Raw genomic sequence first — 15,309 nt, forward strand, 5'->3', positions numbered from 1 at the left:
GACTCATAAAGCTATCAAAGTGGCATTCACAGAATATTATGAGAACACAGACTAGCTAACTAAATCATTCTGGAATTAGCCACATTAAATTGTTTTTTTAAAGAATAGTTCTAAGTTGAGTCTTGAATATCATTGGATGATATTCCTTCTAGTTTTCTTTTTCTGGGAATATATCTTACTTTGTATATTCAAAAGAACTCCCATGGAATTGATATTTAATAAATGATCTCTAACAAAGATCTTAGTTTGAATTTCAATCTTAGAAATTTAGAGAATAAACTGAAATTTTTTTCCAAGTTCACTATCATTGGGAAGGAAATCAGATGGCATCTCCTTTAAAATGTTCCTCATCTGATAATAGAAGGAAGCTTTAGGGGTTTTAAAATATGTGTGTGCATTCTGGTAATTTTTATATTATGAGAATGAAAATGCACTCTGGAATTTTTTTTCCTTTTTTCTACAATATGATCCCAATTCTTTTCTGTAACCAGGGAGGCTAAAAGTCCAGTTAAGATTACTTTTTTAAAGTAGACCCATCAGTTAGAAATATGAAGTAACTAGAGCCAAGAAGATGTTTATTGTGCTTTCTAGAATTTAAATTAGCTAAAGCGAGGCAGAAAGATAACAAAAGTTGAGCAAGTGTTGAAAGGCAGAGAGACAGAGAGAAGACAAGACAAAGAAACAGGAGAAAAAGATAAAAATTAGAAAGAAAGATGGAGTTGGGTTAAACATATTAAAAAATGAGAAGAATAAAGTGATAAGAGAAGCATCCACATATAAGTGAAGAAAGAGAAATAAGAAGGAATTAAAGGAAGTTCCTTTGTAAAAAAATGAAACTAATATAAATTGAGAAAAACTTGAAGGAGGTAGAGAAAATAAGAGATAGGAGAAAACAGAAAAGGTATAGATTCCAAACGGTTACTGAGCTTCTTTTCTATGCCAGACACCACTAATAAATGCAGCTGAAAATTTCACAGGCTAAGTGGGCAGAAAATCATACAAAGAATTATAGTACACAGAAATAAGTATGTAGAAGGTATAGTGATTGTTCTAAGAAGTTGTCAGTTTACTGTACAGTGTGTGATTGTGTGTGTGGGCTCTGTGTGTGTGTGTTTGTGTAAATGTTTTCAGATAAAGGAAACCTAAAGAAATATTGATTAATGATGATATAACAGTGTCTATCTTACTTTAATTTGAAAATAGTAATAATTATTATAATATACCAAAAATATGTTTTTATCATTTCCTATATGCTAGAAAGCATGCTAAACAATTGACATACATACCATCAGTTAATCCTAATAGCAATCAAATCAGAGTTGCTATTATCCTTCTTTAACAGATGGAGATCTAAGTCATAGAGAGGTTATATAACTTACCAAAAATCATATAACTGATTTTGCCAGGATTTGAACAAGGTCTGATTCCAAAGCTCATGCTTTAACTATTGTGCCATAGATAATCTTTCATATCCACATACTACCAATGCTTTATCATCTATTAATCCTCTCATGTTCCCTTTTGCTTTGACTGTACATATGAATTTACATGTATCAGATTTAAATCTATCATAGTTCCTCATTCATTTTCCAAGTAGCTCAACGTATCTCATCCTATAAATCTTTCTTCCACTAACTACAATTGATACAGACTTTAGCACACTTCTAGGCAGGCAGCATAAATGCCATTCTTTTAACTTCAGCCTCTCACAGTCTATATACAGTACATTGATTTATACTTGTAATCCTTTTTGCTGATGTTTCATATGAACTAGGCAGTAACATTCATGAGGTCAAGAAATGTATCTTAGTCATATTTTCAACCCCCAAATTTAGCACAAAACTGGCATATGGTAAATGCTAATAAATATATATTGAATAAATGAACATATAATAGAAATTGATCAAAGCTTCCATCATTCTCCTAAGGTTCCATGGATTAGGGTCCATATTATTGTACTTTCATGAGTCCTGTAGCACTTTGTACTAAGGCTATAAAATACAGTGGTTAAGAGTATGGCAGCTTGAGCCAGGCTGCCTGAGCTAGGATCATGGCTCTTAGACGCAGGAGCTATGTGACATTAAGCAAGATAGCTCGATATCTTTGAAGCTTCAGTTTCTTCATCTGGAAAACAGGAATAATAATAGAATTTATCTCACGGGGTTTTACTGAAGATTAAATAGATTAAATAAGATAATACATACTTTGCTGAACATTCCTTTCTTCTTGCTCTACTAGAAATCTGGGTCTTCCCAGAAGATGCTATTTTTCTGTAGGTCTCTCAGGGCCTCACAGGGGTGGTAGTTGTTTTATCATATCCTTATATCACTAGGACCTGAGGTGGGGCATGTGTTCTTGAAACTTACTCCTAGTTCCCTATTACTACTGCCACCCTATTAAAAAGAGAAGAAGAAAGAAAAAAAAAAGAAAGGAAAAAAGAAACTATATATCTTCAAACTCCCTGAATTTCTTCTTCCTCCACTCTTTCTTAAAACCACTACAAACTTTCGCCTTCAACATTGCACCAAACTATTCCTGTCAATGCCACAAATGAGCACCACATTGCTAATTTGATAATCAGCTCTCATACTTCATCTTACTTGATCAGACTTGACACAGCTGATCACTTTCTCCTTTAGATGCCTTCTTCCTTTGGCTTTTAGTAAACCACTCTCTTCTGGTTTTCTTCTCATAAACTGTCTCTCTATATAAATATTCTTCCTTATCTAAGATGATGGTTCTACCTCATCTCCCTGGACTGTATAATCAATGTTTTTATGGCTCATATCTAGCCACATTTATTCCTTTGATGAGGTCAGTCATTCAGTCTCTCCTGATGGTTAGACCAAATATATTGATATCAAATTTTAAATGCTATCTTTTTCATCTTCTCTATATCCAACACACCAGCAAACTCTGTTGGTTGTACCTTAAAAATGTATTCATAGTCAACCATTTTTACCACTTCTGTCATGAAAACCTGGTCTAAGATATCTTTATTTTCTGCCTGGAATATTGTTAATACATTTCTCACTGGTCACCTTGAACTTAGCTGATGATTCTCAACATAAGGGTCAAAGCAATTTTGTTAAAACTTGTGTGAAATCATTTCACTCTTTTGCTTGAAACACTCCAGTAGCTTTCCTTCTCACTCAGAGAAAAAGACAATGTCCTTACAATTGCCCACAAGGCCTGTGCAATCTGCCTCCACCCATCCTACCTCTCTGATCTTATCTCTGTCCCCTCTCCCTCACTCTGCTCAACATTTTACCCACCATAGCTTGCTTGCAATTGTGTTCCTCAAACACATTAGGCATGTCCCCATCTCAAGTCCCTTTCACTCAGTGTTCCCTCTGTTTTCAGTGCTCTTCTAGGAATCTACATAGATTTCTTATAATCCTCTTTGAAACTTTGCTCCAAGGGTACTTCTCAGTAAGTTCTTCCCATACTTTCCTATTGAAAATTGTATTCCCCTAAGTATCCCTTTTCCCTGCTTTATTTTTTGATATAATCCCTTTCACATACTAACATACTACATAATTTTCTTAGTGATTTGGATTATTTTCTGTCTCCCTCCAATGTAAAGCAAACCCCATAAAAATAAGGATTTTTTTTTGTCTATTTTGTTGTTTGCTATATACATAGAATAAGGCTTGACACCTACTGGCCACTTAAAAACATTTGTATAAAACTTTGTAAGTTTGTGTAACTGAAATGCAATGACACATAGATCATGTATATTATGTATAAATATAAAATGTGAGTAGAGGACAGTGTGTACTATATGTAAGCTATTTGGCACATAGAAATAACTCAATAAATATTAGCTATAATTGTCAGAAAATTTATGTGTACATAATAGACATTACATATGCTTACTGTACCTGAAGAATGAATGAATAAAAATAATCAGCATAATGTATTATTCATGTTACCTTAAAATGCTATAGTTTTCCACCTATGGGGATACCATCAGAATTGCATTCTAGGTATCCAGCAGAGCAACAATGGCTAAATCCTGGATATAACCACATAAAATATTGATGACTGAGTTAGTATCGTCCTTTTTACACATTATCTAAGTCTAAGCCTGAACAGCTCTCATCAGTATTCCAACCATTCAATAAAGACACTTAATAAACTCAGAGTAGCTGAACAGTCATCACTTAGCAGTCTAATTGAGCAGCCCTGAGGGGCAGTATAGGATCCTACAAGAGTAGGGAAGCTTAGTATCTCGAACAGAGCGACTGATGTCAGGAACAACTGCTGCAGTGTGATCCACCAGAATTTTGAACAAAATGCCCAGACAGCAGCTAATAATCAGAAAAAGACAGAAAACACACCTGAAGAGAGGATAGATTCAATTTGAGTTTTCTACAAAGACTTTTCTAAATGCTGCCCTATAATGGGATAAATATTGAGTTTCTAAAAAAAAATTTATAATTTACCTAAACTCTGTTTTCCTGCAGAATGCTAAAAAGGATGCTGTGTGTAATACATCCATAGCACAGGTAATTTATTGATTGCTTTGGTCCCTATGTTAATGTTGAGCAGTATCGTATAAATCAAACTCTCACTAAATATGTTTTTGAATTGCTGTTTGAACTCCAACTACTATCCTCAAAGCTTACCTACTTGCTACTATATTGTTAAAAAACACACTTCATCTCTCAATTCTATTTTTCTTTATACAAGGCTTACTTATTTAAATAACCACTAACTGGGTCATTCTGCCAGGTGCTGAGGGAAACAAAAGTAAATTAGACAGTCTCTGTCTCCAGGAATTTATAATCTAAACAAAAAAACAAACATTATAAGACATAATATAAAGGAGAAGGTGGATATTAATTTTTTCCAGCTTCATTGAGGTCTAACTGACAAACAAAAACTGTACATATTTGGGCTTCCCTGGTGGCGCAGTGGTTGACAGTCCGCCTGCCGATGCAGGGGACACGGGTTCGTGCCGCAGTCCGGGAAGATCCCACATGCCGTGGAGCGGCTGGGCCTGTGAGCCATGGCCACTGAGCCTGCGCGTCCGGATCCTGTGCTCCGCAATGGGAGAGGCCACAACAGTGAGAGGCCCGCGTACCGCAAAAAAAAAAAAACAAAAAACCCAAAAAACAAAAAAACAAACTGTACATATTTAAGGTGCACAGTATATGGCTTGATATTTTACACATTGTAAAATGATTGCCACGACCAGGTTAATTAACATATCCATCACCTCACATAGTTCCTTTTTTTTTTTTAGTGTGGTGAGAACACTTAAGATCTACTCTCTTAGCAAATTTCAAGTGTACAATACACAATGCAGTATTATTAATTATAGTCACCATGTTGTACATTAGATCCCCAGAACTTAGGCATCTTAAAACTAGATGTTTGTACCCTTTTACCAACCTCTCCGCACTTAATTCTGAATGAATATCGTTAGTAACAACATCAAAGAATAATGAATAATTTAGTATCAAGGAATAAGTAGAATTTGAGTAAAATCTTCAGGAAAGATTAAGATTTTGATGTCATAATATAATGGCACAGCATGTAATTATTGCATGTAGAGCAGAGATAATGGGTTGGTTTCAGCTTTGCCACTCAATAGTGGGAGTAATATCACACTGGGAAAGCAACTTAACCCTTCTGTGCCTCTGTAGTTTCCTGATCTATATCTGAGGCATAATAGTAGTGCAATGGTATGTGATCATTATGACAATCACAAGGACCTCATGGAGTTCTTGTGAAGATTAAATAAAATAATCTATATGAAGGGCTTTGTTAATAAATGCTAAATGAATGTTAGTGCTTATTCTAAAGAGAGGCTGTTTACACATAAAATACATATCAATATGATTTACGATTTCAAGAAACTTGTTGAACATGTAGAAATGATGTCTGTGAAACTGTAGGAACACTTCTTAATAGTATATAAGGAAGCATTAGACACAATTCATTACAAAAACTGAGAACTACAAGCAATCAAGAAATAGCTTTTAAGAATCGGAGAAAAAGAGAAAGAGAGATGTTTCTTCTTCTTCTGTTTCTCAGAGCTTATTTATTTACTTTTTGGACTCTAGCCCTCTGGCCTTCCAGGGTGGTACAGATAGGCTTCACTGGAGCCTATTAGTAGAGTACACAAAAGCTACTTCTAGGCCCAAGGTCAGAGCCTAGAAAAGTGAAAAAAACTTCTTGTCACCAAAACAAGAAAAGACATATGCTTTTTCAAACTTTGCTCTGAAACAAATCCATTTTGGGGCTACAGGATCCACAAGATTACTCACCATTGGGAAAGAGGAAACAGGAAATTCAAGTGTGGATACAATCTAAAAGTGAGGACACAGCCAAGCTTTCATCTGGAGATGAAATTTAGAATGTTTAGGAAAGTCTTACTGGAGTAAGCATTGAAGGTGCTCTTTCTTGTCATACCATTCTAAATGTTCCATAATAATATAATCCAGTCAGTTTATATAAATCTAATAGCTTATAAAGCTTCAAGAAAAAAAAAAGGACAAATACTCAGGATTTTAAATCAGCCTGTAGGGAAAACAACAAAGTTACTCTTAAAACTAGAATTTAACCTCTCAGAATAAAAATACACTCTGTAAGATGGAATAAGTGAAAGGGGTAGACAAGGAAAGATGTCCATATTATATTAAGATTAAAATTTGCATAAAATATATGCTATATGTGGTTTTATTTTTGTCTAAAATGTGTGTTATCTATTATGTACGAGTGTGTACATGTATATTGCTCTATAGCTCTTGATGTGTGCTGCCTTAAGAAATCATATTTAAATGAAGGATTGAGAAGTTTCAGAGACAATAAGCTTCATTGAAAATTACTTAGGTATAGTCTCCAATAACCACCTTTAATTTAATTATAACTGAAACAGACTCAAAAGAAACTACTGCACTGTACTATGTTCAGAGAAATATAATGTTAACAAGAGGAAGATGACCTGCACTAAGCTTTGAAATAACAAACTCAAAAAATAAGAAATTTTACAAACATTTCCAGCATGATCCTGGGGAGACCATGAGTGTCCCATGAATAAAGTATTGCAGTCCATGAGGCAAGGATAGTGCTATAACAGTGCCCTATGTGACAGTCCGTCATAGTCTGGACACATGAACCATTAAGATCATTTAACTCTTCCCACAGAGCTGTTAAGTTTACATAACCATTTCTTCTTAAGGTATCTAAAGGGGGGAAAAATCTTTCTTGGAAACACAAGTGTTTCAGCTCATTGGGCAGTTATATTTTCCTTATAATGCTTTTCATAGCATTGTAATTTGCATGACTCTCTCTTTTAAGTTTAATTAGTATTAACCCAGTGGCATTCTACTTTATGACCTCTGGATGCACTTGCTAAAAATGAAGTTTCCAGGTTTTAGTGTCAGACCTCAGAAGATTTGAGTCTCAGACCTTATAACATGGCTACCCCCTTAATTGATTGACATGTCTGTCTAATCACTGACCTTCCATGGATTAATAGATTACCTAACAAGCATGAAAATACACCTGGAAATGTTCCTCAAACTTCACTTATAGTTTCATTTGAATCAGTAAACTCTCCAAGGAAAGAATACAGTCATTAATACTTTTAAGAATAAAATATAATGTAACAAAGTTAAATCTTCAAGGTGTTTAGTAAATCTGGAGAGATATAAAGAAAGAACATACATATAGTGCACAAGAGCACAACGTACTCATTGTGCTTTGTACATAAATTTATAAAAAGAAGCATAATATTTATAAATAATTAGAAGTAATAATAGCAATAAAGATAAAAAGCAATTTTAGTGAACCTTGATCATATGTCAGGTACTGTGTGAAACTGCATAAAACTGAGTTTCAGAGTGTTATCATTAATAAGGAAACTGAGCCTAAGGAAGTTTTGTGACTTTCTGAGCTTATATACAGGATCCCTTCAGAAAGTTGTTCTGGTTGTGCGCTATATAAGGGTTCCATTCACATCATAGATATATGCTAGTTTACATAATAGCTCAAGGGCAAGAGGAAAGATTTTTGCCTTCCAGGCTGAATGCTTGAGCAGCCAGGGAGAACCCTTTCTTTAAAAAAACTGAAATTGGCTTTCATGATCTGCACACACAAGGGAATCTCTCTGTCTCTCTAACACACACATACACACACACTCATTGGCACACATACCCTCTTAAAACTCCTCTAATACTCTAACGCTCTGGTTCCAAGTTAGTTATAACGTTACGATACATTGTTTTTTGTTTTTTCTCTTAAATAAATACTTCTCCTATCTGCTTATGGAAGTAATATCTACTCAATATGGCAATTTGAAAATGCAGAGAAAATAATAAAAAATGAAAATAAAACATACCCCTTAACTATATAGCATTTTCCTTTCTTCCTCCCTTTGCCTCCCATTTATCAATCATTCATGAACTCAAAATCAAAACAAAATAAACAAAAACACAAACCCTGTGGGCAACTTGGTTTCTTTACCTCACTGTAAATAATATGGTAGAACAAGGAATATGATTTTTATGTCTTTTATCCCACACAGCATACAATTTAGCAGATAGCCTGGCTTCCTCGGCTTCCCATCGCACCTCCTTTTCAGGCTCCCACACTCAATGTGGGATCAGGCCACATGTTCCCATTCCAATAAAGTTGTCAGGATTGATAACGCATTAAACTATAAGCTAAAATATCAGTCCTAATGCTCTCTTATTGGGAAGAGGGTAGCTACTATCAACTACAAATCAATTATGTTTTCCAATATTCTATCGGTTAGCTAAATTCTGACTTTTAAAATGTAATATCATACTATCAATCTCATGTTATTAATGCGTGCTTAAATATGTAGTCATCAGACAAATGAAATGCTCATTAAGGAATAGACCATCTGCAAATTTTATTACTGAACCTAAAACCTTACCCCAGCAATTTGAATGAGAAATATCAAAAGACTCAAAATTTAGCCCCAAGTTCCCAAGTAAAATAATTAGTTGTAAAATATTGAAAATAACAATTATGCAATATACTTTTCTTAGAAGCAGATTCACACATTTGGGTAATACTAGAATATTTCATTTCAGGTTAAAATTTTTATTGAATAAACAGTATTTTTCCCTTCCAACTGCCTTATGCCTAAGCAAGGAAATGCATGGAAAAACACAGGAAACTGTTTTTAATTGCAAGTCCAGGAGAATTCTATGTTTTAACATAACAGTGACCTAAACTGTTATACTAATAGCCTTAGGGTAGTTTCAATTTTTTCTCCTTCATTTTCCTCTATTCGAAGCTTCTAACTATGTATGGAAATCAGTTGTCAGCTATCAAAAGAGCTAATCCAACCAGTGGATTACCTATGGCAAAACTGCTTTTATTTTTCCTTTTTTTCTCATATTTCTATCATGATTATGATTCTCACCATTGTCTTCTTTCAATCTAACCCACACCTGCATCCCCCAGCATTTGGATAAAAAAATGGTTTCAAGAAATTCATATCACGTATTCAGTTAAGTGTTATTTTGTGTTTTAGCCATGATTGCTTACTCCTGATTTAATTCCTGCATAATGTGGGCTCAACTTTTATATGGATTTAAAAAAAATAGTAACTATGAAAACCATTTTCATGAACAATAGAATAAAAGTGATGTCAGAGTCCCTAATTGAAGGAGACCAGAGAGAAGTAAAGACCTGAGGGCAACCTAGGGGAATGTGTTATTACCTCTGGGGGCACACTCACTGGAAGATGCAAGTATGGAAGGAATGATGACAAGCATATAAAGTTAAGAAATCTCTATAAAAACAACAGAAAATTTTTGTTTCTTTGCCACAGTTCCAGTCCCTTCAGTCTTCCTAAGTACTGAGCAACCTATCTCCAGGAGAGAACTGAAAAGGCTTTCTAACTGTGGCTGGAAGGAGGTCTTCCATGAGCGCAGTGAGGGGGCAGCCTCACTATAAAATGTAACTTGGCAGTTGTGAAGTTGCACTGTGCTTCAGAAAGTAACTACTTGATGGCCAACAGTGACCTGATAATCTTATTTTGGTGGCTATGTATACAAGCACATTTAGAGAGACCAAGAGCTGTAATGAGCTTATTAAAGAAACTAATTTATAGCATTACCAGTTAAACCAGGAGTAATTTCCTCTGATAACCTAAATTGCATTGCTAAAAAGTACAGGGTTTGTGAAAGTCTAATGTGAGCAATGACAGTGAATCCTTCCCTCTCAGTGTGAACACTAAATATGAATACAAATAGAATGCCTTATGGCATAAAGAAATACCAACACACTGTTTTGTCATCTATTCTTGGGGCATGATTTAAAAGGCATTCTTTTAATTTAAAGTCATGCTCTTTTAAGTTCCACTGATTTTTATTTTTGCTTCAAAGTAGCAGTTACATTATTTATTTCTTACTGCACTTTTAAATTTGTTGTTAGACTGGAGATTCACAATCTACATAAATGGCAATGACATGAACATTAAATTCAGATGCACTTGAAGTAAACATTGTGCTAATTAGCAGAACTTTTCAAGGGTTTAGGCTGTTGACTTTATGAAGTAGCTGCTATTGTAAATTATTCTGCAAATCCCCAAAGAGGCATGATATCCTAACTATGGAGGACTGAGAATGTCTTAATATGTACACAATTTGAACACTGTTTGAGAAACAGTCAAATTAATCCATCTATCTTCAGATCATTCAGTTTAGCCAAACAAAGCACACACACACAAAATTCACAATCTTTGTTGCCTCTAAGAGCAACTAGGGAACATGGCAACAAGGGTGAGGAGATGATTGCTCGCCTGTGTACCCCGAATGCTGAACAAATGTCGAGTAAAAATAATAAAAAGTAATAAATAAATAAATTAATAATAATGAAAGAACAAAGTCATTTTTCTTGAATAGCCAACTTCTAGGGTGGGAAAATTTATCTATTTTTCTTCTCTTAAAGTATTACATATATACTTTCATTATGTAGTATATGTATAATACATACATATACTCCACACTTTCATTATGTAGTACTCAAAGACAGATTCCTCCAATATTGAAATATCTAAGACAGGCACATTTGGGCCACTGCAGATATAACATGTTAAATGGTCCCTACAGAGCTTGATGACGAATATATCTTTCTCAACTGACTGATTGACTATTAAGAAATGACTTGGAAAATCTAATGTCAAGTTTTTTACATTTTTTTCACTCTTTCTAAATAAAATAGTGGGGGATGAAATAACGCAATCCCCAATTAAAGTGCTAACACTAAAATCACTTATGACCTCTACTTTTGACCCCTTCAGAGATTTTTTTCTCATAGGAAATTTTGGTATTTTTTACATTCCTAAGCTTTATCTAAGGCTACTGTTTGTAGCCTTAGATACTTTATCTAAGGCTACTGTTTGTAGTTTGTGTTTGTTCAACGATTAGCGAATAGAATTGAATTTTTTAAATAATAATTAAGCATTTGTTTAGTGAGTATAAGTAAATGTTCATTTAGAGGCCTAGCACTGGATTTTCTACCATACTGCAATCCTTATTAAAAAACAAAGTGCATTGAATGCTACTTTTGTAAGTTAATTTTAATTAAGGAAAATTATGGTACAGAATCACCAACCTTTAAAAATGAACTACAAATTAGCATTACTCATTTCTATGGTGTTTTTCACATTCCACTGAAATTCTGGCTAACTCAAAAGGTCAAAGTAAAAGCATCCTTACCGTCATCATATTGGCCCAAGCAGACTGTGAAGAGACAGCAAAAGGTAATCCCTGAAGCTAACCATTTCCAGAGATAAAACTGTTGGAACATCTTCAGTCAAATTCCACTCAAGGCTGATCTGAAATAACAAGAGGAAAAAAGGAACATTTGACGAGTTCATTAATCTGTTATAGGTAAACACAACTGTCACAGCATAGAAAAGCCTTAATGACTTCATAGTTAATTACCTGTGCCACACTATGCTTTAACAAAGTAACATACTTGTTTAATGTGCTGGAACTTATCTACATGAATTTGCAGACAAGTCTCTAAGGAAAGACATCTTTTCTGTTATTTACTTTGTAAGCAAGTAAGTTGAGAACTTAACATACTAATGACACCAGAACCACATCTTTAAAATTGAGACCCTGTGAGTGAATCAAATGCCAATCAGTTTAACTCACTAAATTTATCTTATGTATAGAATAGTTCAGTTATAAAGAGTAAGCTTTCGCAACAATTTAAGATGTTAAACCAGCTGTTAGTATCTTACATGAAAATTTCAATGGACATTTGTCTAACAGAATTAAGTAGAAAAATCCATCATCAAAAAACAAATTTCTTTTTAGTAGAGGGACAAGAGATTGACTTAACTATGTCATGTAAGACTAAGGATAACCCATCTTTTTTTTTTTTTTTTTTAACCTATCATTTTTTTTACCACGTCTGTCTTTGGAAGCATTTGGATGAATTTCATTTTAATTCCTTTGTTCTTCTTTGCAATCTCCCAGTAAGTAAAGAAACTGGATGAGGTATTAGTAGCCTGTGAGCACACCAGAGAATTTTTTCTTACTGAGAAATTGTGTTCTCAGTTTCTTTGTAAATTGAAGAAATTATTCACATGGAATTGTTCCAAATTACGCTGAATATAGATCATGTAGAACAGGGATTGGAACTTCATTTCTCTACATCAGAGGTTCCAAAAGAAAAAAGTGAATTTGCCTAAAGGCACAATAGGGACAAATTGTGAAGTGCAGGGTTTGTCTGAAGAAACCAGCCCAGTATTTGACTTCCGTCAAGGTTGTCATGTGGGAATGAAAACCAGTATTACTGAGTTTTCTGATTTTCCAGAATATGGTAGAAATCCAAATTTCCACGTGAGACTGCCTAGTGTTTAGATAATTGTCCAACCCTCTTATAGACTAAATGCTTCTGGCAGGTCATATTGTCCTCTGAGGTCCTCCAGTTTACAACTCCTGCCTGGGATTCCCTCTGCTAAACTAGTCATGGGTAAGCTTCTTCAGAATGTACAAAGGAAATAATTTGAATGCTGCTTTTACATATGTTTTGTTTCATCTATCTTTCTGTTTTATTTTTGTGTGTTTTATAAAGTTTATTTGCACAATAGCATATATAAATATATAATTTATTTAAAAGTATATTAAAGGTGCAAACTCAAAAGTTTTTAACCATGAGATGCACAGTCCTTAAATTTCAAGTCATTGCACCAGATCACAGATATTTAAAAATGGAATCTATTCTTCTTGTGTTTCTTTATCTTAAAATAAAAAGGAGGCTTCTTTTTATCTAGCCCTCACATATTTTCCCCTTCTAACTGGTAAACAACTCAGCCTCTGCTTTTATAACTTCTAGGCACAGATAGCTCAAAGAAGAGCCCATCACTAGATATCAAGAGAATATAATGATACATGTTTATTTCAGGGAAGGAAAAAATAAAATTGACTAATGTTAGTAGTTTTAAGAGCAGTTGATTAGAGTGTGGCTTCTTTTTAAAATGAAGTTCTTCAACTTCCCAGTTCGGACCTTGACCAAATTAAATAGCAACTCTGTCTCACTTTCCTCATTATTAACATGGAGATACAATAGTACCTACCTCATAAATTTATTTTGAGGATTAGGTAAATGGCTATAAATGCATGCTTAGAAGAGTACCTCAGAGGGAGAGCTCCATAAAACTTAATATGAGTATTTCTGACTTGGCATCTTTGAAGTCTTCAAAGGGCTTAAACATACATTTCCTCAATCCATCTTTAGTTTAACCTCTAAGGTAGGCATTATCATCTCTACTCTGGAGGAAATGTCGTGCTCACTGGCTCAAGGTTACAAACTTATGAGTGGCTGAAGTAGTGGTGTGGTTTGTAAGTCTGAAATTTCTGCTCATTCCATTACAAAAAAGGACAAGAAAATTTCCATGACAGCACTTGGTTCAGGTTTCAAGGTATATGGAGGCCCCTAATAGCTTGCTGCATTTCTCTCCTATATCCTAAGGAGAAATATTGCATCCCTCTTCCCATACCTGGAGTATAGCCCTATTAAGATTTATGGAAATAATGGCTTCAATTCCTCTTTCTTTCTTTTTTTAAAGAAATGTTACAACATTAAACAGAAAAGAGTCTTTACAATTTAAAAACAAGGAGAAAACACTTAAAGTATGTTAGAAAAAACTTTTTAAAAAGCAATATCCATTTTCATTACTAGTTTTACAATCTCTAGAATTGCAGGCAAAGTTCTTATAGATGCCTTCAAACAACACCTCTAACATGGTATTGTACCTTTAAATTCCATATTAAACTCTGCCTTGTTCTCTGAGTACAAAATTTCCCTCCAGATCTCCTTGGCCAATAATAGCAACCTAGAGCATGTCTAAAAAGACATGTAGTTGACCTATAAATAAGGTCATTGTACTTGTTTTTTCAGAGATAATTTATTGACATATTCAACACTCTGGTATAGTTAATAAAGATACTGTTTTGCAATAGGGATTTGGAAATACAGTTGACCTTTGAACAACTCGGGGCTTAGGGGCACCAATCACCCCCCTTCCTCTAACCAAAAATCTGAGTACTGTTATCTCTGCATCAAAAACAAAAGAATTGGCAATGACTAACCCAAAAGCAGGAAGCTGAAACAGTTTGGATAGAATCAAGATTGTAGTTGTTTTGATTCTATATATTGTGATCCCTAATCAAACATAAAGTTTTCCCCATGCTTAGTTAAAGATTTGTAAAATGAAATTACAGGTACTATATTTATTGAAAAAAAATCCACATAAAAGGGAACCTGTCTAGTTCAAACCCATGTTGTTCAAGGGTCAATTGTAGTATTCTACTGTCAATAATATTGGGAAAAAAAGCACTTTTTCCAATTATGTTATAAACTCACACATAAGTGGTTTGAGTTTCATGATATTTACTCTATATTTTCCATAGGCTTTAGAATATTTTACTACTATTACTCAAGACACAATATACTGATTTTGAATTTCACATCATTTGTATGATTAAGCTACCAGATAAAGCTCATATTCATTTATCTGGCATTGAATGTTCTCAGAAATTCATTTATTCAACAAGTATTTATGGAGTGTCTATGAGGTACCACTCACTCTTCTAGGCAGTTGGAACATATCAATAAAAAAAACTCACTCACATCTCTGCTTTCATGAGCCTTACATTCAGAAAATGTACTAGGGTTATATGAAGCAACCAAATGCATTCTGGCAACATAACTAGAGAAGAACTTGACAAGGAAAGCACAGCTATTCCAATAACCCTAGCTGAAAGCACCCTCAGTGGTATCTACTGCCTTGAGAACAGA

At 34.2% G+C, this 15,309-nt stretch overlaps 1 protein-coding gene across 1 annotated transcript in view; it reads right to left on the minus strand.

Annotated features, from left to right (window-relative positions):
- PCDH15 (protocadherin related 15) overlaps positions 1–15,309 on the minus strand; it is a 1,372,333-nt gene that overhangs the window by 718,763 nt on the left and 638,261 nt on the right. Inside the window, exon 5 of the mRNA XM_079899582.1 lies at positions 11,712–11,830. Within this exon, the coding sequence (XP_079755708.1) occupies positions 11,712–11,802 (91 nt within the window). The 5' untranslated portion in view covers positions 11,803–11,830. The remainder of the gene's footprint in view (positions 1–11,711; positions 11,831–15,309) is intronic.

The sequence above is a fragment of the Stenella coeruleoalba genome (genome assembly GCF_951394435.1).
Source record: "Stenella coeruleoalba genome assembly, chromosome: 16".
In the NCBI taxonomy this organism is placed as follows: domain Eukaryota; kingdom Metazoa; phylum Chordata; class Mammalia; order Artiodactyla; family Delphinidae; genus Stenella; species Stenella coeruleoalba.